Source organism: Pantherophis guttatus, chromosome 3, assembly GCF_059756535.1.
Source record: "Pantherophis guttatus breed Tessera chromosome 3, ASM5975653v1, whole genome shotgun sequence".
In the NCBI taxonomy this organism is placed as follows: domain Eukaryota; kingdom Metazoa; phylum Chordata; class Lepidosauria; order Squamata; family Colubridae; genus Pantherophis; species Pantherophis guttatus.
The window spans coordinates 50,878,093-50,904,367 of NC_142065.1; the positions used below are offsets into that span (position 1 = coordinate 50,878,093).

The window sequence follows — 26,275 nt, forward strand, 5'->3', positions numbered from 1 at the left end:
AGCGAAAGAGAAGCACATCGCTACTGAAAAATCAAAAGACTCAAAAATAGTGAGTAATATGATTGCAGATGAAAACGCAACGAAGAAGAAAACCAACAATCCCGTGCAAAATTTCGAATGGCAGCCATCTTGGTTTCAACAGACCCCTAAGATGAGCGAAGCAGAGCCAATCAGAAAGCAGGATTCAAAATATCTGGTGCGAAAAGCCTTACCCGATGCAAAAATGAAAGAGAAAAAAATATATACCTCAGAAGAATCAGACACAGAGAACGAAGAAGATTCAATAGACATGCAAGTAAAATCAGCAATGAAAACGCTTTTTGCAGCATTTGGACCGAAACTGAAGATCACTAAAAGATCAACAAAAAAACAAGCAAGCAAGCCAACGCCTCAAAATCTACCCTCTCCTATCCAGACGGCGAGAGCACCGACGCCTGAGCCCAGAGAGCCCTGCAGATACCACCCCATGCCGCAGACTAATCCAAGGACCAGCACCTTCAGCGAAAGAAAACGAGCGCCCGCTATCACCAGGACTCCAAAGATCGAGCCGGAGACTGATTCATCGGGAGAAGAACAGAGCAAGAGAGCTGCAGCAGCGAGAACCTCTCACGATGACTCCAGAAACGAAATGAGCAATGCGCATGCGCAAGACTACGCAGACAACTTCGGGAGACATGAGATGCGGAGAGAATCATGCAAACTCGTTGCAAGCATCCCCACGCCGTTTTGCAACTTTCGTCATTTGCAAGACCACGGACTACCTCCGGTTGTAAGTAATGGACCCAACAATGTTGGGAATTTACCCAATGACTTTCCAAAGCTGAGAATAGATGGCATTAATTTGCAAGAATGGTATCAGCAGCTCCAGGTTGTCTTTATGAAAGAAAATTTACTCTTCTTTATTACTAACCCCCCAAAAAGACCTTGGACTCTAAAGTTAGATTGCCTACACCATAGAGCATTCTTCTTATTGATTTCCAGTGTATCTCCTGCCATGTATCACAGTATTAAGCAAAATCTGACTGTCTCAGAAATTATTCAATGCATGTTTAATTTATTTCACAGTGAAAGTGTAGCCACTACCACAAGAATGTCTAAAGATTTCTTCTCTTCTAGGATAAAGCCAGGGGTTTCCATAAGTGAACATTTAATATCTTTAAACAAAATTAGAGCAGAACTGCACTTAAGGGGGGAAGTAATTTCAGATCAAACAATGAAAAGTGTTATCATCAACTCACTTGACCCATCATGGGATAATTATATGTCACATTTAGACACAATCAATCTAGGATACTTATCCATAGAAAGTCTATCTAACAAGTTAATAGCTGAAGACAATTCAAGGAGGAGTCGTTATAACAACCACATAGAACACAAACAATATAAAAAGGTAGCATTTCAAGAAAGATATCATGAACCATTTAGATGCCACGATTGTGGGTCCAGAGAACATAATAGGAGGGATTGTCCTAAAATTCTAAGAGAAAGACACAGGTCAGAATATAGAAACAGGTACAACAACAGACAATCTTCCATTGATAGACATAGGTATAGAAGTCCACCCAACTATAGAGAACGTAGAGGGGGCAGAGACAATTCAAAGGATAGAAAGTCTGGTTCACTGAATGGGCTAGACAAACATGACAACATTAACATACAACAACCAGAGAACAACAATTGGCTTATTGATTCTGGAGCAACCAATCACACTACAAATAACAAAAATATATTATCTTCTTTTGTAGAAGATAAATTTGTAATCAAAGTAGCTAATCAAGAAAAGGTTCAAGTAATAGGTAGAGGGAATGTAATCTTACCAGGCCTAGGAAAAGTAGAGGGGGTATTACTAATACCTGAGATACCTCATAACATACTTAGTGCAATAAAACTAAGCAGAGATTCTGACATTAACATTGTGTTTTCAAAAGGAAAGGCAACATTAGAGAAAAACAGAACAAACATAGGCACAGTAATAATCAAAGGAGGTCTACCTTATTTAATGACAAAGGAGAAATGGTTAAACAACATTGATTCAAATATGGAAGATGACAATGAAATAGATAATGGAGACAATAGTAACAGTGACAATGAGGAACATGAAGTAACTCATAACCACAAAGATACACACAATGGAAAAAAACCTAAAATAGGTAAACCAATTCACGATGAGTGTGCTCATGTCTTACATAGGAAATTAGGACATGCCAGTTTTCCTGTAGTGCAAAAGATGACTGAACATGCAGAAGGTGTTAAAATAAAAAATTGTGAAAACTATTTAGAATGCTCAGTATGTAAATCTACAAAACTCAAAACTAGTCCCAGACCTAGAAAGTCAACGAGATCAACTAACAAAATTTTTGATTTGGTACACATGGATCTAGTTGGTCCATTAACACCATCAATTACTTATAAAAAACGTTACTTTCTAACCATTGTGGATGATTATAGTCGTTATGGATTTGTTTACACATTAAAACATAAAGATGAAACCTTTCAGAAATTTAAGGAGTTTTACAAACGTATAGAAACACAACACAATATTAAAATAAAACAAATCATGACAGATAGGGGATGTGAATTCATGTCTAAGGAATTCTCCCTATGGCTAAAAGACAAAGGAATGTTACATTACACATCTAGCCCATTTTCTGCATTCCAGAACGGAGTGGTAGAGAGAAAGAACTCAACATTACAAACCATGATTAGATACACATTAGAGGATGCTGGCTTAGGTAAACAATTCTGGTCAGAAGCCCTACAATATTCTAATTACACACAAAACAGAACTTGGTCCAGTATTGTAAATAAGACACCGTATGAAGCAATGTATAACAGAAAACCAAAACTAGCACACATGCACATATTTGGAGTCACTGCAGACGTACACATACCTAAACAATTGAGGCGCAAAGGTGAGAACGTATCCAGAAGACTTAGATTTATGGGATACAAGACAGGTACAAAAGGATACAGATTTATCGATAGTAATAACAAATTTATAGTTTCCAGAACAGCTGTGTTCCATGAACAGGCCAACTGGTCTAGAATACATCTTAACGAAATATTCCCAAACACCAACTCAGGCACTAAACTCCAAGAAAAAGGGAATAGAGAAGAACATAGTAACAACACGCATAAAAATAAAGTCAAAACATGGACAAATAGTCAATACAAAATAAGAACAGATTCATTAACAAAAAAGGAAGCGAGGTATATGCATGACAATGATACTAAACCAGAAAGAGCAATCAGAAGTAGCAGAAACCAAGTGCCAAACAAATACAAAGATTATGTAATGCATATGGATAGAGAATCACCAACACCTAACACATATGAGGAAGTGTTAAAACTTCCCCCTGAAGAAAAGAAAAAATGGGAATCAGCTATGAGTAAAGAGATGGATAGTTTACGAGGGCTAAATGTATTCACACCTACAATTGCACCAAAGGACAAAACCATCATTGGCACTAGGTGGATATATAAAATTAAAAATTTAGAGGGAGGCAATACTCTATACAAAGCTAGATTAGTTGCACAAGGTTATGCACAGAAATATCCCGAGGATTATACAGATACATACTCCCCCACAGTAAGAACAGAGAGTGTCAAGACAGCTCTGGTTATAGCATCAGCACTCAACCTCGATGTATTCCAATACGACATACAGACTGCATATTTACATGCAAAATTAGATAAAGAAATATATGTGAGGGCACCCCACAGTCAATACACAAACAAAAATGAAACTTGGTTACTAAATAAAAGTTTATACGGGTTGAAACAATCTGGTAAACAATGGTATGATTGTTTAGTAAAAGTACTCAAAACTATGAATTTCAATGCCACTACTGCTGATAATTGTTTCTTTGTCAAAAAAGAGGATGATTCACTAGAATTTGTATTGATCTATGTGGATGATATTTTGTACATAGGTAAACATAATGAAAGGAGAGAAGCATTTGTAACAAAACTGAATGAACATTTTTCATTGAAATCTTTGGGTAAAGTAAATAAGTATCTTGGTGTTCAAATCAGTAAAACCAGAAGAGGATTTAAGCTTTCTCAAAAGGACAAAATCATAGAGCTCTTGAATAAATGTAATTTAAGTAATGCTAAGCCTTGCGATACTCCAATGCAAATTGATTTTTTGAAGAATACAGATGAATCATCCCCTGAATTCAAAGACAATACATTTTACAGGTCAGTCATAGGTTCACTTCTTTATATCTCCAATTGGACTAGACCTGATATTGCTTTGCCTCTCAACTTATTGTCCAGACATGTTAGCAAACCATCACTATACCATTGGGAAGCTGTCAAAAGGATATTAAGATACTTGAAGAATAGTTTAGACTTCTGTTTGTTATTGGAACCTAATACTGTCAAAGAGCCCATCCTCACATGTTATGCCGATGCGGATTGGGCTGGCGATACCTCATGTAGAAAAAGCACATCTGGTTATTTATTTTTCCTTAACGGTTGTCCAGTTTACTGGTATACTGGCAAACAAGATCTAGTAGCCACTTCAACAACAGAGGCAGAATATGTTTGTCTATCTAAGGCAGCAAATAACCTTGTATGGTTTAATGATTTACTTTCTGATATTTGGAAGAAACCCATTTTGCCTTTTATTATGCATGAAGACAATAAAGCTGCTATCGAAATATCTAGGTCTGATGCTATTGGACAAAGGTCCAGACATATAGATATAAAGTTTAAACATGTGAGACAATTATCTCAAGATGGATTTATCAAAGCAGTTCATTGTGAAACATCAGAGCAAATAGCTGACATATTAACAAAGCCTTTGCCGTCTAAGCAACATAAATACTTGACTTCTAAATTACATGTCTTATATTGTTCTGAATCTGATTGTAATTGTTGTAATATGTCGAATCGGCATTTAGAGGGGGATTTGTCACAAGTAAATGCCTTATTCTCCATTATGTAAATAGTACATGAAAAGGGTATCAGGGGTTAACTTATTCTTCACCTCTTAATGTATTCATATTTCACCACTCCCATACCTAGCTCCACCCATTGTATATATAAGGAGCCGCATATGTCCATTTTGTGCTTCTATCTGTGAATATTCAGTGAATATAGAATGCCTTATGTAAATAAATAGTGATTTATTTGAATTTATAATTCTCAACTTATTTATTGAGTCTGATCCTGAAAATATCGTAACAACACTTCTATTGAATGGGGAGGGGAGCTACAAATGTTTTTAAAAAGATGGTTAAGATAAATCTCAAAATTAAGAAGGAAGTTATGTAAATCTCCCAAGTTTCCTCCAATACACCCTGGGTTTGTCTCCAGTTGGATTATCATATCTGCAACAGATAATATTAAAATGATGCTATGTGGCAGATATAATGCTAATATGCAGGAATATGGACATTTTAAGTATGCTGAGAGAGAGAGAGGGTCTATATTGAGGGGTGTTGTGTTATGCATGCATCAAACATTCTGCACTGTGTTCAAACACACATAAACATTTGTGATAGCTGTAAACCCCGAAGGTCTACTAATACTTAAGAAAGCTTCCACTTCCACTTGAGTCCTTTTTCTTCTTTTTTAACACAGAGAGGACAAAGACAGGGAAAGTGCTTTCTTATCCTTTATCTGTAACAGGAAAATGTCTTGGCCCTGCCTGGTTTCTTTTCTCTTTCTCTGAGGCAATACAACGGACAAGTTAAATGTTTGGTGTTTGAATTTTTATTCCTCTTATTGGATTTGTATGTGATTCACAAAATAATTTCTATATCATCCAACACTAATCTCCTCTACTTTGAACCCTAGAAGATGGTTTCAGTTTTTTTCCACATTGCGGATTTTTGTTTTAAACTTTTTCTGTGGTTTATGACTACATGATCAAGGAGGAAAGCCTGGGAGATATATTTAACTTTCTGTAATAAAATGTACATAGAAAGGTCAGTGTTTTGTTATTTGATCCAGTATGTCTGATTATAAACTGAAAAGGAAATATCTGTCCCTGGGACATGGAGGATCCACAAAGTATTAGACTTTAAAAGGCATCGTGTGCAGCTTGAAATGATCAGAAAGTAAAGAGGATGCCAACATAGATGTCTCTGAAAAGATAAAATGTTCTGAAAGTGTAAGCTGCCATATTTGTAACATAGCCACATACTTTATAGTTTGCAGTGGAAGAGGATATGATGATAAAAAAATAAGTTTCTTAAAAATATAATATTGCTATCTTCAAGGAACTAACTCCCAAACTATGTCTTATTGAAGTTCGTGGCCTAGTTTCAGTAAATCTGTAGCTTGCTTCTTGGAAGCCCGGCTGCCAGGAGTTCATTCCTCATTCTTTTTTCCCCCCTATCTCAGGATGAACTCTGATTAATTTGGGAGCATTAAAAGTGAACTGAGAAACTTAATCCTATCCTATTGCTTGGATTTAATTCTGTTCCTATCTTGATATTACTTAGCTGCCTCTGGCCCTATGTTAGCATTCTTGTGAGTATAAAAAAAAAAAAACTAGACAGAAAATCAGTATAAGGATGCTCATTAACTCTTTCTGTCACTCTTCTTTCTGGCTTTATCTATCCACATGTTTCTTGTATAACAGATTCTACATGGAAATCTCCTTGGCTAGAAAAAAGTCCTCACTCCTGAATTCATCTTTAATATGTAGCAGGTTAGAAGAAGAGTAATGTATAGTTGGTGATGCTAAGACTTTTAAAAAAATATGGATAGTCAGTCCTAACAGGGTTTCTGAAATATGAAATTCTGATTATGAAAGGATGTTTTCCTATGAATTGCCCATAACTTGTACTTTCTTTTCAGTCCCTGACATTTTCAGAATAATATTCATTCTAAATCTAGATCAGTATTTCTCAAACTTGGCAACTTTAAGATGTGTGGACTTCAAGTCCCAGAATTTGCCAGCCAGTTTGCTGGCATTTTCAAATTGCCAAGTTTGAAAAATATTGATCTAGATGAAGTTGATTGTGTTGTGAATCATGTCAATGGTACGTAAGTCTTAATGGAAGTTTCAAAACAGAGGGAACATAACTTTCTCAGGTTGCTCCTGGCTTTACATCTGGTCTAATCCTGACAAGGATTCTGAGATAAGGAAAATTGTTTTTTCTGAAAAAAAAGAAAAGGAGAAAAGGAGAATTGTATCACCCTTCTCAGTCTAATTTTATGAGCTTAATGTCCAGGGTCTACATATAAAGTCTACTGGAATTGGGGATTTATTTATTTGAATTTATTAGCTGTTCAATTTTAATGGACTCTATATATAGACCCTAGACATTAAACCCATAACATTAGGTTAAGATGATTGATTCTATTGCCAACAGTTCTCTGGAGAGTACATTCTTATGGTCCCCATGCAGAGAGCCTGTCTGTCTGTCTGTCTGTCATTCATTCATTCATTCATTCATTCATTCATTCATTCATTCATTCATTCAATTTCTATAGTTGCCTGTCTCAGTCAATGACTCTGGGTGGCTTACAATTCAAAAGCTATATTACAATTTATTGTTTTAAAACAATAAAAAAACAGGAAAAACATCCAAAATAAATATATATAACTGAGATATTTGGCCAGTCAGCAGTTAGGAAACGGGGCCCTTGACACATTCAGCATCCTAGGATCATAGCCAGGTTTTAAGTCCTTAGAAAAACTATCAAGGTTGGGGCCATTCTAATCTCTGAAGGAAGGATGTCCCATAGAGCAGGAATCACTGCAGAAAAAGCCTGTCATCTAGTCTCCACCGACTGACACTCTTTAGCTGATGAGATTTGCAGTATGCCCATTCTGCTAGATCAAGTTGGATGGGTAGAGACTCTTGTATGCAGTGCCTGTGGCCAATCACAGGTTCTTTCTTATTGTTTGGGAACAAATTCCAAGGAGCTGATCTGTTCACCAGCCCTTGTTCCATCATGATTGTTGACTCCACTGAGAGGAGCCATCTTCAGTCTTCTGTTGCTTCCCTGGAAGTCCCGATAACACACACATTTCTTAAAATTATGGAAAAATATTCCTCTTCATGAAAAATTGGTGCCCTCAATAGCAAAAATGCTGGAAGGAAATTCCCAGAGGATTTTAGCTCAGGACTAAAGTCTATTACAACCTTCTTTTAAAAATATGTAATTATCTTGACAAGATAGAGTGCCTTGTCTGCTCATTGAGAGACAAATGCAGAAAGGGCTCTGTACTGAGAGAGATGATTAATAGTCTTTGTCAGTAATGGGAAAGAAAGGATAACTTGACGGGTTTCATATGAGTAATTTCCATGTAGTCTAAGAGCATTTTTATAACTTTGAAAGATCGACTGTAAATTTACCGCCTTGATATAATCTTTTCTTGTTGGTCAGTTCTCTATCAATTTGTTATAGTGTCTCTTTTGCTGGTACATCAGCTGCTAAGCACGAGGCTTCTATATTGAAGTGAATTTTTCGGCAACAGAAAATGGAATGGGATATAATTAGGCATAATTCAGACCAATTTGTATTTTTGGATTCCATGGTAGCATCACTGAAGAAGGATTGGACTTTTTATGAGGTAGAAACATATTTATAGTGCTTGTGTGACATTTTTCTATACCAGCTACATAGGTTTATGTCTGAAGATCTTACAGTTTGCTCTTTGGGCATGATTTGCACCAATGGAATTATATCATGACAAAATACAAGCATCACTAGATTCTAATTTTACTTCAGATATGACAAATTAAAGGTATTTAGGTAGCAATGTTCAGAAGACCTTCATCAAATATCTTAGGGACCCCTGCTCCTTTTGATATTGTTTGCATTATGTGGGACTATGACTTAACTCCATTTCTTGCAGGAAATGGAGTATATGTTTAGGTTTACCAGGAGTTGGAGAATAAAATTCTTCATAAATAGTCTGGCTAAAAGTGAAGTGAAGTGGAAGGGAGAATCCTTGATGTGTCTCACAAACTTGATTCTGCTTATACTAGTAACTCTAGCACCAATAAGATCTCTGACCTCCAGGTGTTTCGCTGTGCATTGAAGACCCTGTTGTTCCGCCAGGCTGGGCTATCAACATAATAATTTTAAATTGGGGTATTTTAAATTTGTGGGATTTTAAATTGAGCCAAATTTATTTAATTATTTTAAATTTTTAATTGATGTTTTGTCTTGTGTTTTTAAATAGGCTGTACACCGCCCTGAGTCCTTCGGGAGAAGGGCGGTATAGAAATAAAATTATTATTATTATTATTATTATTATTATTATTATTATTATTATTATTATTATTATTATTATTAGTCATTTGAGCTAAGTGTTATTTGAGCTAAGATCTATCATAATGTTATGGGGATAGATGGGTTAAAAAGGCTAACAACATCAGATCAATTGTGTTTTCTCCATAACTCACTTTTTAATAGTCAGTGAAGTGTATTTCTTTTTTGATATAATAGAGGGAAAACTCATTCTTTTGCACACACCCCTCTCGCTGTATGTGTGTATGCACACCAAGTCTCCCTGCCTGCTTTCCTCCTTGCTGGTGAGGACAGCTTTGTACTATATTACTGATGTCCCTTATATAAAATGCCATTTAGATCAGCACCCAGTGCATAAACTATAATCTCCTTCTGCCGGACTATACCTCTTTCTGATAGTCATCTCTGCATTTTGCTGTGTTTGGAAATTGCATCTGGATTATGCATTAGAGTCCAAAAGTCAATTCCTAAACATGAATGGAGTTTTTAAGACAAGTTTACCCAGAGGTTCTTTGTGATAAGAGTCATTATTTCCTTTCTCCAGATTGGTCAGGTCTTGTTTCCAACAATTACCTCTTAGCTTTTCCCCTGTAGGTCCCATGGTTTGGTACAAGCAGATGTTTTCCCTCTGCTAGCGGTTGGGGAGAGGACCATATTTGAGAGTCTGGCTTGTTAAGGCAGTCCTGCTGTTACTCTTGTGGTACGAATGCACCATACCACAGGGGATCCTCCTTTAGCTGTAATGAATGGAGTGCTATGTTAAGTGGCAACTTTTACCAAGGGATTAATATGTCTGAAATCCACTGAGAACAGTTATGACAAGAAGAGGCAAGCAGCTATCATGGTTAATTAGCAGATACTTGAGTGATCCTGCAGCCCGGGGTAAAGGTTAGAGGGGAAGAGGACTGAGGTAGAGAAAAAATTAGCAGTATGTCTGACAAGGGCAAGGACTTGATGAAATGCTTGCTGTAACTGATGGATGTTATACAAGGTATTCTTTGACACTGCTGAAAATACCTGAGAGAACTGGTGCTAGAGTTACTAGTATGGTGGGAAGGATAATGTGAGAGTCTGAATACCTGCATATGCTTCAATACTGGTCTAAGTTAGAGGCTTCCAGAACATGTCCTTTGTGATATCTCTTGCTGACTACCAGCAGGTCTCAAGGGAAGAAAAGGCTAAAATTGGGGAATCGGTATTCCCTTCGTAGTTAATATTCCTGCCTTCTTTCTTGTATTAAGAGGGATATTCTGAAAGGAGTTTTGCGTTCACTTGAATGTATGTAAAAGGCCTCTGCAGAAATCAGAATTACACAGTGTATCTAATCACATGGAGATTATTTTCCCTGTTAGGGACAAACGACGGAAAGGAGCATTGTGAATTCTATATTCACCTTTGAAACTGAGTTACAAAAAATGTTGCTTGAAATTTTATATGAATTCACAATGAATTCATATATTCACAATGAATATAATTCACAATGAAAAGCATCGGATAGTGCTTGAATATATGGGGCTAATTTCTTCATGCTGGAATTTATTTATTAATTCATTTATTTTTTATTCAATTTCTACAGCAGCCCATCTTAATCAATGACTCATGGTGACTCAAAATTAAAAAAATAATAATACATTGAAACATTGTATTAAAACATTGAAACATTTTAAACCAATAAAAGCAATAAAAAGCCCAAAATAAATATACACAGCAGCCAAGATACTTGGCTTGTTAACCATAAAGCCAGGAATTGGGCCCTTGACACATTCAGCGCCACATGCTTGCAAAAATAATCAGGTTTTTACAGCCCTTTGAAAGGCTAACGGGGTTAGAATCTTTTTAATCTCTGAGGGGAGAATATTGCCCAATCTGCTAGATCAAATTGGATAGGTAGAGACTCTGGGGAAAAGATGCTCCTTCAAGTGACCTGGTTCCAAGCCATGCCATGCAGGGTTTAAGGGTGACAACCAGCACCTTGAATTGCAGCTGGAAACATACTGATAACTAATGCATCTCAACACGTAGTGGTGTTACTTGTGCCATATACCTGTCACCATTTACTACTTGCTCAGCTGAATTCTGCACCAGTTGAACTTTCTGAATGCTCTCCAGGGGTAGACACATGTAGAGCATGTCGTAGTAGCTTAAAAAAGAGGTTACAAGGGCATGAGTCTTTGTGAGCAGAGCCTCCTGGTCCAGGAATGGGTGCAACTGGTGCATCACCCAAAGGTGTGCAAAGAGCAGCTGTTGCTGTTTGAGCAGAAGCCATGAGGTTAGGACGACCCCGAGATTGTGCATTGGTTTGCCTGGGATGTTTATTTATTCTTCATAAATAAGTTCTACTGATACTTTAATCCCCCCCCCCCGTTGTTTATTGTGGTTTATTTTCTTCTATCTCAGTGTATGCCTTTTCTCAGTAATTCTGAGTATAAAAGGAAATGGTCCTTACTGCCTTTAAACCATACTACTGGCTGTGCCCATTATTTTGCAGTTTCGGAAGGGAATTGACAACTTGTTAAGTCATTAGCTTCTCAGAAAAATCATCTCACGTATTCCTACCCTGTATCTTTTTCTTTCAGATCGAGAACGGATTGGCCAAGATTCTGCTTATGAGCAGGAAGGAAAGGTGCAGTTTGTCATTGACGCAGTCTATGCCATGGGCCACGCACTGCACAATATGCACAAGAACTTGTGTCCAGGGAAGGTTGGTCTTTGCCCCAAGATGGATCCAGTAGATGGTGGAGAGTTGCTCAAATATATCCGGAATGTCAATTTCTCAGGTCTGCCTTTGAAAGAGCACCATTAAGATTAACCTTACTGGATTAATGTTAGGGCTATGGCATTCCATAACTAACAGGAAAGAAAAAAAATATTGGTTTATCTCTTTGGCAACTTCAATTTGCCCCTTCCTAATATTTAAAATATTTAAAATATATATTTAAGTTTTGAGATGTAGTAAGAGGCATATAGGACTTAAATTAATGGACTATTTACTGCGTGTACATTTACTTTTTCAGATAGATAGATGATAGATAGATAGATAGATAGATAGATAGATAGATAGATAGATAGATAGATAGATATAGATATAGATAGAGATAGAGATAGAGATAGAGATAGAGATAGATATAGATATAGATATAGATATAGATATATAATTTATATTTTGCTGATAAAGAAATAAAATATAAGTAAAAATTTATAAGAAAATACAAATTTGGTATAAAATGGTTTGTTGTGAATGTGACTGCTTGAGGGCTCCTGGATTGGAGTTGAAAGGCGAAAGGGAGCAGAATGCCCCCTCACACATGTTGGGGTAGACCAGGTGTCTCAATAGAAAAACATTTTATATATGTGTGTGTGTGTGTGTGTGTGTGTTTGTGTGTATATGATTTATTCACTTAATTTTATTCTGTTCTACATTTCATTTACATTTTATTTATTTATTTATTTAGTCAGTTTATATGGCTCACAGTTCAAGGTCTTATTGCTGATTTTCAGCCATGAAAACCTATAGGAATTCCACCATTCATATGCAATCTAACAATTTTGAAAAAAACAAATCTCTGTGCTGTGGTAGATGAAACCATTTACTCCCAAATATTTGCATCTAAATATCTGGATGTGTAGGCACTTGGATTCTGAAGCTGTCTTGTTTGGATTACAAGAAGGTTGTAGCATCCCCGGGAGAAAACCTATATCTAAAATTAGCAATATTAATAGCACTTAGATGTATATACCACTTCATAGTGCTTTATAGCCTGCTCAAAGTTTATCGAGTCAGCATATTGCCCCCAACAATCTGGGTCCTCATTTTACTGACTTCGGAAGGATGGAAGGCTGAGTTAACCTTGAGAATCGAACTCCTAGCTGTCGACAGAATTAGCCTGCAATACTGCATTCTAATCACTGTGTCCCCAAGGCTGTTATTCCATCATTGTTCTATCTAAATGAGGAATTCTCTCTTAATAGCTCTCATTTCTTCATTCCTCCCTCATTAATAAAGTATCTTCTTTGATAAAAAAATATTTCCTCTCCCAATTAGTTATTCCTTTATATCTTCTAGAAACTCCCCACATTCTCACATTGTGTTTTTAATATATGGCTTTTCTTCAGCCTACTTATTACATCTATTTATCTTTCCACTGCAATCCCCTTACAATCTGTCTCCCTTATTTATTCTCTTCCTAGCTGGTTATTTGAGTTTCCTGCTTCCTAATGTTATTGGGATTTATTTGTGTAATTCGTGTGATTTTGTTTTAAGGTGAAGTTTGGAGGGGGGGGGGAAACAACAAAAAGTCTTGGCTTGAAGCAACTCATTAAGCAAACCACTGTAACTAAAGATTTCATTATACTTGTCATCTGGTCACATTCTACTGTATGTCATAAACTTCCCTTAATATGATTGTGAGTGCCCATTTGCTCCTACAGCTGAATAGCTTTTCTTCATTGAAGTTGTCTTATATATTAGGCATATTTTAAAACACCTCTAAGACAAAAGTGAGGACAAAAATATTTTACAAATGCACAAGTGATTAAGCTTCCCATTTTAACATGGATAAATGGCCTTTTGGATGCTCTGATTTAGAGGCCATTTATATTTTCCACTCCATGAGAAATCTGTAAAAAACTGGATAAAGGAGAATAGCAACTAGGTTGTTTCTATGACTCTGAATTCCAAGTTCATCCATACATGGAGAAGATCTTGGAATAAACAACTGTGTTTTATTGCCTGAAGAAATCTTCTTTTGTACTCACTGCTCACTCTTGAGATATAGATACAGGGAGAAGGAGGTACATAACCATTTATTTCTCCTTGGGAGCATGGTTTTTGTTCTCCAGCAAAAGAAGAAGATGAAAGGAAGAGGGACTGACTTCTGGCCCCGATAAAGACCAACTTGAGTAGAACTATGTCATCTTAGAAGTGGACATTTGAGTTACCTGCAGTTTTCAATATTTTATACTTTTATTTCATTGAGATCTGGAAGAATACCCCTGTGCAGTTGTCTTCTATCATGAATATACATGCAAGCATGCAGAAAGAAAATCAAAGGAGTGAGCAAAAGTAACAGATCTCAATCTCTTAGCAGTGCTTTCTTGGCACTGAACAGATGGCACAAATGCCTAATCAGGCCCTGGCTGCCTTTGTTTTGAAGAACTGCTTTGCACTCTACCCTGCCCCTTCTCCCCAACAGACTGCGTCCCTTGGTGTTCCTCTGCAACCTTTCCCTTTGCACATGAGTGGCAGAGATAATAGTGCTGATCACTGACAGTATTCATCAATGATAATGAACTGTCTGCAAAAAGCACCCAGAGCAAGAACTGGAACAGCAAACATTGTCCCTCTCAGCTTGCTGTGTAGCTGCAGGTGTTGTCATGATAAGAAGGTCAACTGAACAGTTTAGAGGGCAGTGGGCCACCAAACTTGTTCCTTATAACATCATGTTCCAACATTTTCTACAAAGAAGTTTTCACTGAAAGTAATCTTTTTTTAATTTCACTCAAACCTGAAGTTATATAGCCACTTAACTGTATAAGAGGATAGAGTGGCTTATAGTTTGATACTGGTATTGGCGAGGCAACAAAAGATGTCATTGAAATTTTTTGATGAATAGATAAAATTCAAGCACATCTTCAGATTAGGACTAACAGAACTACAGAAACATATCAATCAGTAATATGGCTTACCAGATTCTGTACATGTAAGCATAGGAATCTGATAACAAAGAATTTTTAGGCATCTTAAAAAAAAATAATACTTTCAATATATAACATACAGATAGCTAGCACTATAGAAATAAATGTATAGAGCCAAAAGGATTGTTATTTCTGGTTGGGTCACGTATTGTACCTAAACCATATAAAATATAAACTGACCTCTGTTTATTCATAAAAGGGCTGAAACAGTCCACCCAAATTAACGTACCATGTTGTTGGCATTGAATTTTAAGTTTAGCCCTCCCTGCATATACCATATAATGTAATGAGTAGTGCAACCATCCTTACTCCTTCTCTACTTTTGGTTGTTCCACTCTCATTTCTTTGTTTCCATCTCTCATACTAGAAGTGGATGAAAGATGGAAAATAAAGAAAAATAGGAGAAACTATCAACCTGAGAAGGTAATACCTGAGCAAGAGAGCAAATGAATGATTGCTAGACTTCCTAGAGATTGTTAGAGTTCATCTGATTGCTAAACTTCTGTCCTTACACTTGATATACGAACAGAGGTAGAAAAGGAGGAGATGTCATTGTCAGGCCCGCTTTGATTCTTATAACTTTCTTCCTGGCTCAATATATAAAAATAAGCAGACAACAAAACCTTCCTACATCACTGGTTTATCTCCAGGAGAACAAAAAAGGACAAAACCACACTGAAACTTGCTTCTATGGGAGTTCCTTAATGAAGATTTGGTCCTTAGAAATTGGAAAATAAAGGTGTTTTATGACAGGGAGATCAACATTATCACCTACTAATTGCTGCAGATCATCAAGCACATGTTCAAGGGGTCCCCTACTCGTTTTGCTACTATTTCTGCAGTGAGGTTAATTTTATTATGTGGCCATAGTCTTGATGAGACCATTCTCCAGGGTCTATTACGACCTGTGCTAAGAAGGAAGAGGTAATATAAAAGAACTGAAGAAACACTGGTCACGTTTAGAAGGGGCAGCATTTGGTGAGACAAGCAAGCTTTCCCAGTAGGCAGCTTTAAGACATTCAAGCATCAGATGTTGAGATGTGGGAGCAACACTGTCATGTGTCATTCAAACTCCTGAGTGCCCATTAAGCGATCCTGTTACTATTGAGAATTATGGATTGTCCCAGGAGCAGTGTTGAAAATTCAACCGTGAATCTAGTCATGTTTGCTACATGGATTGAATAGAGATCCATCTCTCTTTTTTCATTCCTTGATCTGACCCGGAGATCCAGTCTGCATCATGCAGGGAAAAGTATAGGAGAAAATAAAAATGTTAAAATACTCATAGATTTGGAACTGAAGACAATCAGGTCCTGACACTTCTTCATGACCTCTCCATATCCAGGTTCTTTTCAGCTCTTTCATTTCATGATATTAGCTCTTCAAGATTCACTTAACACAGTAAAATATGTTATTATTTTCTGTCTCCATCTATGTAGTTGAATGCTGAGCTGGGATTACCACTTTTGGTAAATGAATGATTGTAGGCTCATCATGGGCCAGCATTTTTCATGGATTTATTGTGCAATGACTTAGACAGAGAGCATTTTCCTGGACATCCAAGAGCAATGTAATTATATGCAGGCAGATCTGATGGCAGGTCTGTCTAATGCCTTTTGAAAGCTGTTTTTATGTACAAAGTGGAACTGATTGCCTGTCAAGAAAAGGACTCTTCTTTTTCTTTGGATTTAGATGCTAAAAATTTGATCAAGTTTATACCATTGGTACCAAATACATGAACTAACAGGGTATGGCTCAGTAGTGGGATTCAAATCCCAGTGCTACTGGTTCGTTTTGCGAGCGCCCGGTGCTTCTGCGTATGCGCAGAAGGTTCTGCGCAAATGCAGATCATTTTTGATGACATCTGGGTGGGTGGGCAGAGACTCCCGCTGGTGCCGCTACCAGTTCACGCGAACCGGGGTGAACCGGTAGCAACCCACCCCTGGTATGGCATAGATTTATGCTCCCTATATCTGTCAGTATACTCATTTTACATTATAAAGTTGCTCAGAGATTTAATTTAATTTATTCAATTCATGTGGCTGCCCATTTTGCACAAGTGATGCTGGATGGTGAATACAGTTGAAAATATTGATGTAATAACAATAGTAAAAGAAGCTACACAACAAGAATAAAATCAAAAGAATGTCAGCTGAGGATAACCATCAGCAATAATTAACAGTAACTCACAGGCCACCTAATCTCCCAACCTGCATGCGTGGGAGGACACCCAAGTCTTAAGGGCCTTCTAATTTTGTCACCAACACTCTGCTTTTTGTGACACTGCAGGAGAGATTTAGAAAAGGAATGGATGTTCTTTTCTGATCTGACATTAACATTTACAGCTTACTTTAAACCAATTTGATTTTGGCATCCAGTATGACAACAAACTCCTAATTCTCTGATTATAGAGTTAAATAGTAAGGATTATATAACTTGGCAGAGTCTAGATGGGCATAGTAATATCAAGATAACCTTGGCTGACCTTAAAAAGCTAAGCAAGGTCAGATCTGGTTAACGCCTGGATAGAAGATCATGAGGAAGAAAGCTGCAGAAACCTAATTTTATCTAGTTTACAAATGAGGGCTCCTTGTGTGGGCAGCAGCTCTTATTTTGTCTTCTATATGTCTGTTTCTAGCAAAGAAACTACTGGTAAATCTGGATGTGATATCTAGCAGATCTGCAAAAGGCAACTAAAAGGCTCTTGCTTTCTAAGATGAGCTGCTTATGTAAAAATGAAAAAAAAGTAGATTTTAGTGTGAGAGAACAGAGTGAACGGAGTTTGGGTCTGAATCAGATGCTCAGAGTCACTCTGCTCTTTATTTCTTGATGTATGTTTACTCCTTTGCAGCACTCTCCTATGCTTTTCTACAGCTAGTAAACTTTGAGGTTGTCCAAAAAAAAAAAAAAAATCCACCCCACCTGTTGGGCAATTTTGCAAGATAGCTTTACATATTAAACTAGATATATGTTTCATAAATCAAATGTGCCATCCAACTTTATTCCGTTTTTCTTTCTGGAACTAAGTACTTTGCTTCTTGTAGGTATTGCTGGAACCCCAGTGACATTTAATGAGAACGGAGATGCTCCAGGCCGCTATGACATCTATCAGTACCAGATCAAGAATGCTACGCCCGAGTATAAAGTTATTGGGCACTGGGCAGATCATCTAAACTTAAAAGTAAGTCAGTTTGTTGTGTTTAGATATCTGAACATTTCTGGGGGATAACTTTCTGTCTTTTCAACTTCAGAATTTTAAGTAAGAATCACAACTGTACTCAGGAAACCCAATAAAATCAAGAACATTGATCAAAATGGGCTTATTTTTTATTCAGGCTATCTGTATATAGACATCAAAGAGAGATCATACAAAACAAGATTTGAGTTTAGCTCTCGCACTGCTGTATGATTTCATTCAATAATACAATCCAATGTACACCATTTCTAACTATCCGAACGACATTTTGCAGTAGGCTGCAAAAAAATATTGCAATTGGAACTATCACCAAACAAACATAAAATTTAAAGGTTCAGTCCCAAGGACAAATAAATATAACATATTTGCTTTCCCCCATTTGTTTTAAATCATCAAAGGTGCTCACCCTTGACCTCAACTATTCCAGAGCGATACATTTCAATATTGAAATTAACATTCAACAAGTGAAACTTAGGTAAAGAATTTTGGAATTGTATGCAAACGTTTGTTTCCCTTTTAATGAGCAGGTATTCAGAATTGGCTCAGTAGCTGTGCACAATAAAATCAAATAATATAGCAAATGAAGTGGGAGTTACAATCAATCAGACCGTGTGTGCATACAGCTTTGAAATAACCTTAAGAAGGAGACAAAGATAAATAGATTACATAGCCACAATGAGAGGTGGAAAAGTACAGAGCTTGAACTGTTTAGTGTAGTTTAGAAAGGTCATTGTGGGTGGGCCCAGTTAGTAAAAGGCTGCAGCAGGTAAATTGCAAAACTCAAGGGTCTGTCTTGGGAGAGGAAGAATTTCTACAGGCTTTCAAAAACAAATCTTTCAGCTTTAGGACAGGAAGAACTGCAAATAAGGAGCAGCACACATATTAACTGGATAAACTATTGATTAAAAGCAACCATTCTGTGCTACTTGGGTAGGACATTTGGCCCAATCTCTTATTCTGACCCAGGCTTAGGTAGGTTGCTGAGATTCTTGCTTTCTCCCTCTCTCTCTCTCTCTTCTGCAGATGGAGCGCCTGCATTGGCCTGGGGGAGGCAATCGTCTGCCCACCTCCATATGCAGCCAGCCATGCAAACCAGGAGAAAGGAAGAAGCTGGTGAAGGGCATCCCATGCTGCTGGCACTGTGAGCGCTGTGATGGATACCAATATCAGCAAGATGAGTTCCATTGCAAGGTGTGCCGTCTCAGTGAGCGCCCCAATGAGAACCACACGGGCTGCATCCCCATCCCCATTGTTAAACTTGAGTGGAGCTCTCCTTGGGCTGTGGTGCCAGTTTTCATTGCCATTGTGGGCATCATTGCCACCCTCTTTGTGGTGGTGACATTTGTGCGCTACAACGACACACCTATTGTCAAGGCTTCAGGGCGGGAACTAAGCTATGTGCTGCTGACGGGTATCTTTCTTTGCTATGCCACCACCTTCCTGATGATTGCTGAGCCTGACTTGGGCACCTGCTCATTACGGCGTGTCTTTCTGGGCCTGGGCATGAGCATCAGTTACGCTGCCTTGCTGACCAAAACCAATCGCATCTATCGCATTTTTGAGCAGGGCAAGAAGTCGGTCAGTGCTCCACGCTTAATCAGCCCTGCTTCTCAGCTGGTCATCACCTTCAGCCTCATATCTCTGCAACTCCTAGGGGTCTGTATCTGGTTCATTGTGGACCCTTCACACTCTGTCATCGACTATGAAGACCAGCGGACTACAGACCCCCGCTTTGCCCGGGGAGTCCTTAAGTGTGACATTTCTGACCTATCCCTCATCTGTTTGCTTGGATACAGCATGCTGCTCATGGTAACCTGCACAGTATATGCTATAAAGACCCGTGGGGTTCCTGAGACCTTTAATGAAGCCAAGCCCATTGGGTTTACCATGTACACTACTTGCATTGTGTGGTTAGCCTTCATTCCTATCTTCTTTGGGACATCCCAGTCAGCAGAGAAGGTAATGGCCATGAGAGGGCAGAGGTGGGCAGGACGAGTAAATCTTCCATTCTCTTCCAGGTCCTCCAGTGATGAAATATGCCTGGCATGTTTGAACCTGCAGACTTTTGCATTGATCTGGTAACTTGATAGCATTCAGGGGCTATTGAAATTATTCTTTTTTGTGCTTTGTGGGTTTCTTTGTGGGTTTTTTTTTTTACTACTTTAGTTTTTTCATCATATGGACAACTTACTTTGGTTTTTTTTTTTCTGGGTTACTTTCTCTTTTTCTTTCCTTCTATTCCCCATTCTCTTGTACTTGTAACATTATTTTGGTTTCTTCTTTTCTTCTGTTACACTCCCCCACCCCATTCCTTAGCAATTCTTGGTTTTGGAAGACAGGTATCATTGTCTATGGAATATATACTATATTACAAAAATATGTGGGGATTATACAATCCTTGAAAATCCAAGATTTCAAGGAGGAAGAGGTAAAAAAAATGAGGCCTTCCTTCTGGGGAATTACATTTGAATGATTTTTCGAATGCTTTGGTATTATTGAAGTGCAGTTTTCAGGCAGTGGCAACCTCAGCTTTTCAAATGCAGAATAATGCAAGATAAGCAAACAAGTGCACATATGTCATAAATTTGTAATGCAAAATTGTCTATTATCTTTATAATGAACATAAAAGAGCATACCCATTAGAAAAATAGCAGTGATCTTTTTATTCTAACAAGGTTATATAGTGATAAATAGATTGAGATATTTTTTTTTAATTTTCTCTAGCGTTCTAATGACTATATTATTATTCCTTGTGTAATTTTGATTTGTACCTTTGTTACTCTCATTTTTGAAGATGCAGATAGAAACACAGAAACATAAAAAACTGCTCGTGGAAAATGATCTAGTGGTCCCATCCAGTCTGACGTTCCAGCTTTTTTATTTTCAATCAATTAATTAATTTTGAATTATTGTTTTTTTTGTCAGATGATGCTCATATGTGTTTATCCCAAGCATGTTTATATTCAGTGATGATTGACCGCTACCTCTGCTGGAAGTTGGTTCCAAGCTAATATTACTTTTGAACTTCCCTCCTCTCAGTTTGAGGTTATGACCCCATGTTCTTGATTTTTGTTTAATATTGAAAATACTGCCTTCTAGAACCTTATTAACACCCTTAAAGTTTCAGTCATGTCATCCTCTTCCCTGCTGTCTTCCAGGCTATACATATTTAGTTCCTCCAGTCTCTCTCCTCAGACCTTGAGGGAAAAACCGAACCCTTTCCCAAAACTATTCTGTCTTTCACTCTCCCTCTCTTTTTACAGCTGGTAGTTATAATTATAGCAATTATAACTATATATAATGCTTTAAAAAAATCTAACCACATCACATGAGAAAATGGTGATGGTGAAATTAAGGGCATGGGTTGTATTTGAAGCATGAGAAAAATGAACAAAGATCTTATGCTAAATTGATTTGGAGATTACAAACTCTGCCTCTCCCTAACTGTGTGTTTCAATTTACCAACGATAAGAAAATGCCTGATCCAAATCACCTTCGTGGGGTGGGCTTGTTACTTTTTGGATAATAGGAACTGCAGGAATCTGATTTGCCAGTAGAAGAGTTGTGGGCCTGTTCTCTGCTGTGGCTGCTAGGTATGCAACTGGCCAACAGCCAGCACTGAGTTCAATGTGACGTTAAGAGAGGGCAATAACACTGTGCCATATCCTGAAAAATGTCCATCTCCTGTCCTGGATCCTCAATCTGAGCAAAATATGACTGAGTAAAGATCAAATGCCTTCAGGTTGCACATTTTTACAGAGGCAGTGATCAGGGAAAGCATAACATTTCTGGCATGTAACTGTTCAATATGCTGCATGATCAACATGTCTTATTCCCAAAACACCATTTTAGTTGAACATAACCAATTTTCTATCAGTAGAACATGACCTCTCGACAAGGGTTTACATTTTTTAAACTAAAAGATACCAAGGCTTGAAGAAATCTGAAAACTGAAATTAGAGTACCCTAATGTTTCCTAAATATATCTCATAAAACAGAATCCCATTGATAAAGTGTATGGTTGATAAAGTGTTTGAGATCTGAGATCAAGACTTTCCTTGTGCTTTATAATTATTAATAAATGTCACTCAAAAGTCATTAATCTAATTTATAAACAACAACACTCTGTTTTTCAAATTTACCCACTAGTGTCACATTAATTTACTACATAGGCTTCTTCTTCTAACCTATTATTATCAGTTCTATCAGCCGAAGAAAATCTGCCTGAGTGGATAGAGAAGAGCATCCATTCACTCATTCATCCTTCAGTGTATTTCCTCTCTCAGCTGGAATGTTGTTGTGATTTTAATTAATACTTGAGCAGTTTAGCAACACAGAGTTGTTATGACTGATTGTATTGCCGTGAATGAGGTGGTATATCTTGCAGCAGCCAGACTCCCAAAGAAAATAATGCCATTATTTTGATCCTAAGCTCTCTTGGGCCCTGTCTTCCCTGCCAGATAAGGTGGTGTTAGGTGTGACCCATTAGTTAATCAAATAGTAAACACTACCTGGCAGGCAATAGGGGTCTGTGAAGCTTGATTCCCAGTTGGTGTAGAGCAGTGAAATGCCAGAAATGCAATATCTGTTTGGATGAGCCTTTGTTCTTCTATGCTCTGTTAGCTTCACAGAAAAAGGCATTATTTGGGGTCCTGAGCATTCCTGACCTCATATCTTTCAACATCTGTACAAATGCAAGTTTATTAAGGAGGATGCGGTCCATCAATTATGCATGCTATGCACATTTTATAGGGGGAGGATTTTTTCTCTTGTGACATGACTGACAATTATCTTGCATTGGTGCCTGATTCTACATGTTCCTTTAATACGGCTTTGTTGATTTGATTTGTTTAGTATAATAAAATAAAAGGTATAATATTATGATGAATGAGATGAGGTGTTTTATAGCTACCAACCTGACATTTTCCCAGTTCTTTTTATAATTTTTTTAAAAAAGAGTATAGATTTTTTTTTCATGATAGTAACCATACTTTTTTTCCAGAGAAAAGGGTCTTTGCTGCTATTTATTTTTGCTCCTGTGGATCTGATATTGTTTAAGGAATAATACTAAATTAGTCTACAGAAATAATTTTCAAACTTTTTCAGGCCATGGAACCTGTAAGAAAATTGACTGCATTTGAATGATTTTTTCCCCCTTAGACTCTCAGAGAATTCCATCAAATTCTTATTGAACTCTAGGATTCTGCAGAACACAATTTGAAAAACCTTAGCACAGAGACCCTTAATCAGGTAGAAGCTTTTTTCTCTGCTAATACTATCTTATTTTTATTTATTTATTAATTAAATGTGTTTGCTGCCACAAGATGACTCCGAGTGGATTACAACTTTAAATTTAAAAGTTCTTTTTCTGTTTGGAAGGATTATTGGAGCATTTACTTATCAGCATGTCCATGATTAGGATGTGGAAAGCAAAATATACTCTGTAATTTATTAGTTTCTGAAAGAAAACTTTTATATTTATTTTTATTTAAAAATTTCCTTGTCAAGGTCAAGCACAACAGCAAGAATTGAGTGGCAATCAACTTTGTAGTTAAGTTTTCATTTTCCTCCAATCTTACATTCATTTCACCTCATTTCTGCCTCAGTTTGCAATTTCTGTTCTTAAGAAAAAAACCTGCATAAAAATGCATATGTTATTTGTGTGCATTTCTCAAACTATGCTCATTTTTGAACATTTGCAAACATGGCTCCATTAATAATGCATTTTGGTACTTGTCTTTTTATGCAAAACAGAGTTAATGTCTTTCTGATCCGTAGTGAGAATCCACATATTGGTAGGGACACTTTGATAGATACTTAAAACCTACGTCAGCTGCCATCATCTTTGTTTCTGAAGGGTCAGGCATATGTATAACCCTGTTATATGTTATAGCAGTAATTGTAAGGAACTGGTTGTATTGCAGATTCCATTCTGTTCTCTTACTCAGCCAGTGGCTCTTTCTAACAATGAAACTCGTTATTAGAGCCTTCTTTCACAATGTTTGGAGTCAAGTTTAAGTTACTCCTGAATACAGCAATGGATACAGTTGAATCTCATGACTGATTTCCTGGCCTAGATTTCATTCTGTTTTAGCTCCACATCTGGTAGGACCAGTGGTTGGTTGCTACCGGTTCTCCCCGGTTCTTGCGAACCGGTAGTGGAAATTTTGAGTAGTTCAGAGAACCGGTAAATATCACTTCTGCCTGGCCCCACCCCCAATGTATTCACTGCCTCTCGAGTCCCAGCTGATCGGCTAGAAGGAAAAAATCAGGGCTCACTTGACAAAGAAGAGAGAAAAAAAAAACAAGATACCTTAGCTTTAAATTGAGAAGCTAGAACCGATCCGCTCCTTGTAAACTGCTTGGTGGCCAAGCTGCCTGAAAGCGGTTTCCGATGCTCTTGGTGGTGGCAGAGTGGCAAAAAACTGTTTAAAATCTTGCCACGGCACTTCAAAGGGCTGCCCTACAGCTGATCAGCAGTAAAAGGCAGTGTGGTGATAGACCAGTGCGCTCCAAAAACAAATGGGTAGACCAGTACGGCTCTGCAAGTAGTTAAAAGCCTGGTAGACCAGTACCTCTGCTAAATCCTAAAGAATTGTTTGTCATATGACCATCAAACCATGCCCACAAAATAAGCCATGCCCACAGAACTGGTAGTAAAAAATGTTAGGACCTACCCCTGGGTAGGACCTTCTACATTTGCTTCTCATTGCTGTTAGCAAGGCCTGAAACAGTCAGTTTCAGCTGAGCAGCAACCCAGACTTATCTGATATGTTTGTTTAGGCTTTAATAGAAAAAATTCTTGCAGCACTTCATGTAGCATCAGCAAAAACACATAAGTCATATCTCAATCTTTAATTATTCTGGAAAAAAGAGGTATACTAGGAGCACTACTGAGTCTATGCATGGGGAGGAGAATGTGTCCAGTCAAACTCTATAGCAGTCATCCTATATGTATTATTGTATGTATGTGTGTATGGAAGAAGAAAAAAATATGTTTGGTATCTACAGAATCCTTTGAGTTAGCATCGGATTTAGTCAATTGGCTGTGGAGAAAAAACATCTTACAAATAGTTGGCATATGGTAGTAAACATGCAGAAAAATCTGAATCATGCTCCAAAAAATATGGAGCAAGCATTTTGCACTCTTTTCCAATCACTGTTCTGGTCTCTTGGTTTGCATTTGACTTAGTTATTTATTATATGACCTATTATCTATAGTACTATTACCAGTCGTTTTTTTAAAAAAAGAGTCCAACCCAAATATCCAAAGACTGAATGAATAATATATTACAGGGTTTTTTAAATGTTTAAAATGCTGCAGAAGCTATTAATAAAAAACAAAAAGTCATAGAACTGATCAAAAGGCAAAGCTCCTATGACTGAACATTGGCTATGTTTGAATCCTCCTCCTCCTCCTCCTCCTCCTCCTCCTCCTCCTCCTCCTCCTCCTCCTCCTCCTCCTCCTCCTCCAGAAACCCAATAAATGTTTGTAGACACCATTTGAACCCCCCCAATGTATTAAAGAGACCATATTTTTATGGATAGAGGTCTTGAGCTTTGAGCTTCTGTAACACATGGATTTTTAATTCAGATTTGAAGCTGAAGAATGATGAAGGAAATAAATGCAGCATCGACACAAAGTCTTTTATAATAACTTTGTATTATAGTAGCGTCACATAATTAGCTGCCCATTGCTTTCTGGCCAGGCTCTGAATTTTCCCTCAAATTAACTTGAAGTAAATTTGGAGCTGTGCCCAAAATTAAATGTGTAAATCAAATTGCAATGTTTCTTTGGAGAGAATACTGTAACACCAAATTGGAGCATTATAAAATTTGGGAATCAGTTCCAATCCACTATACAGTAGGGTTCAGCGACTAAGCTATATCAAAGTACAGGAGTAAATCTAGTGTCAAGTTAAGAATTAAAAGAAACGTGGCAGGCTTTCTGTTTTGATGAAATGGCAGTGAAGAAACTAACAAGAAAGCAGGGGCTGTTTTTAAAAAGATTACTTCCCGAAACAAAAGCTCCCTTAAAGCCAGTTTAATATGCTTGGTATAGTGTGGGTAATAAAGATGGAAATTATAATGACTGTAGATTATGTGCAAGGTTGCTCACCTTCGTGCTGCAACTTGTGATGGAATAATTTAGGGTTGCTGAAA

At 37.4% G+C, this 26,275-nt stretch overlaps 1 protein-coding gene across 2 annotated transcripts in view; it reads left to right on the forward strand.

Moving 5' to 3' along the window:
- The window catches only part of GRM4 (glutamate metabotropic receptor 4), a 355,948-nt gene that overhangs the window by 291,622 nt on the left and 38,051 nt on the right, over positions 1-26,275 (forward strand). For both annotated transcript variants that reach the window (XM_034414637.3, XM_034414638.3), the window contains 3 exons: positions 11,799-11,999; positions 17,961-18,097; positions 19,136-20,071. In XM_034414637.3, the coding sequence (XP_034270528.1) occupies positions 11,799-11,999; positions 17,961-18,097; positions 19,136-20,071 (1,274 nt within the window). The remainder of the gene's footprint in view (positions 1-11,798; positions 12,000-17,960; positions 18,098-19,135; positions 20,072-26,275) is intronic.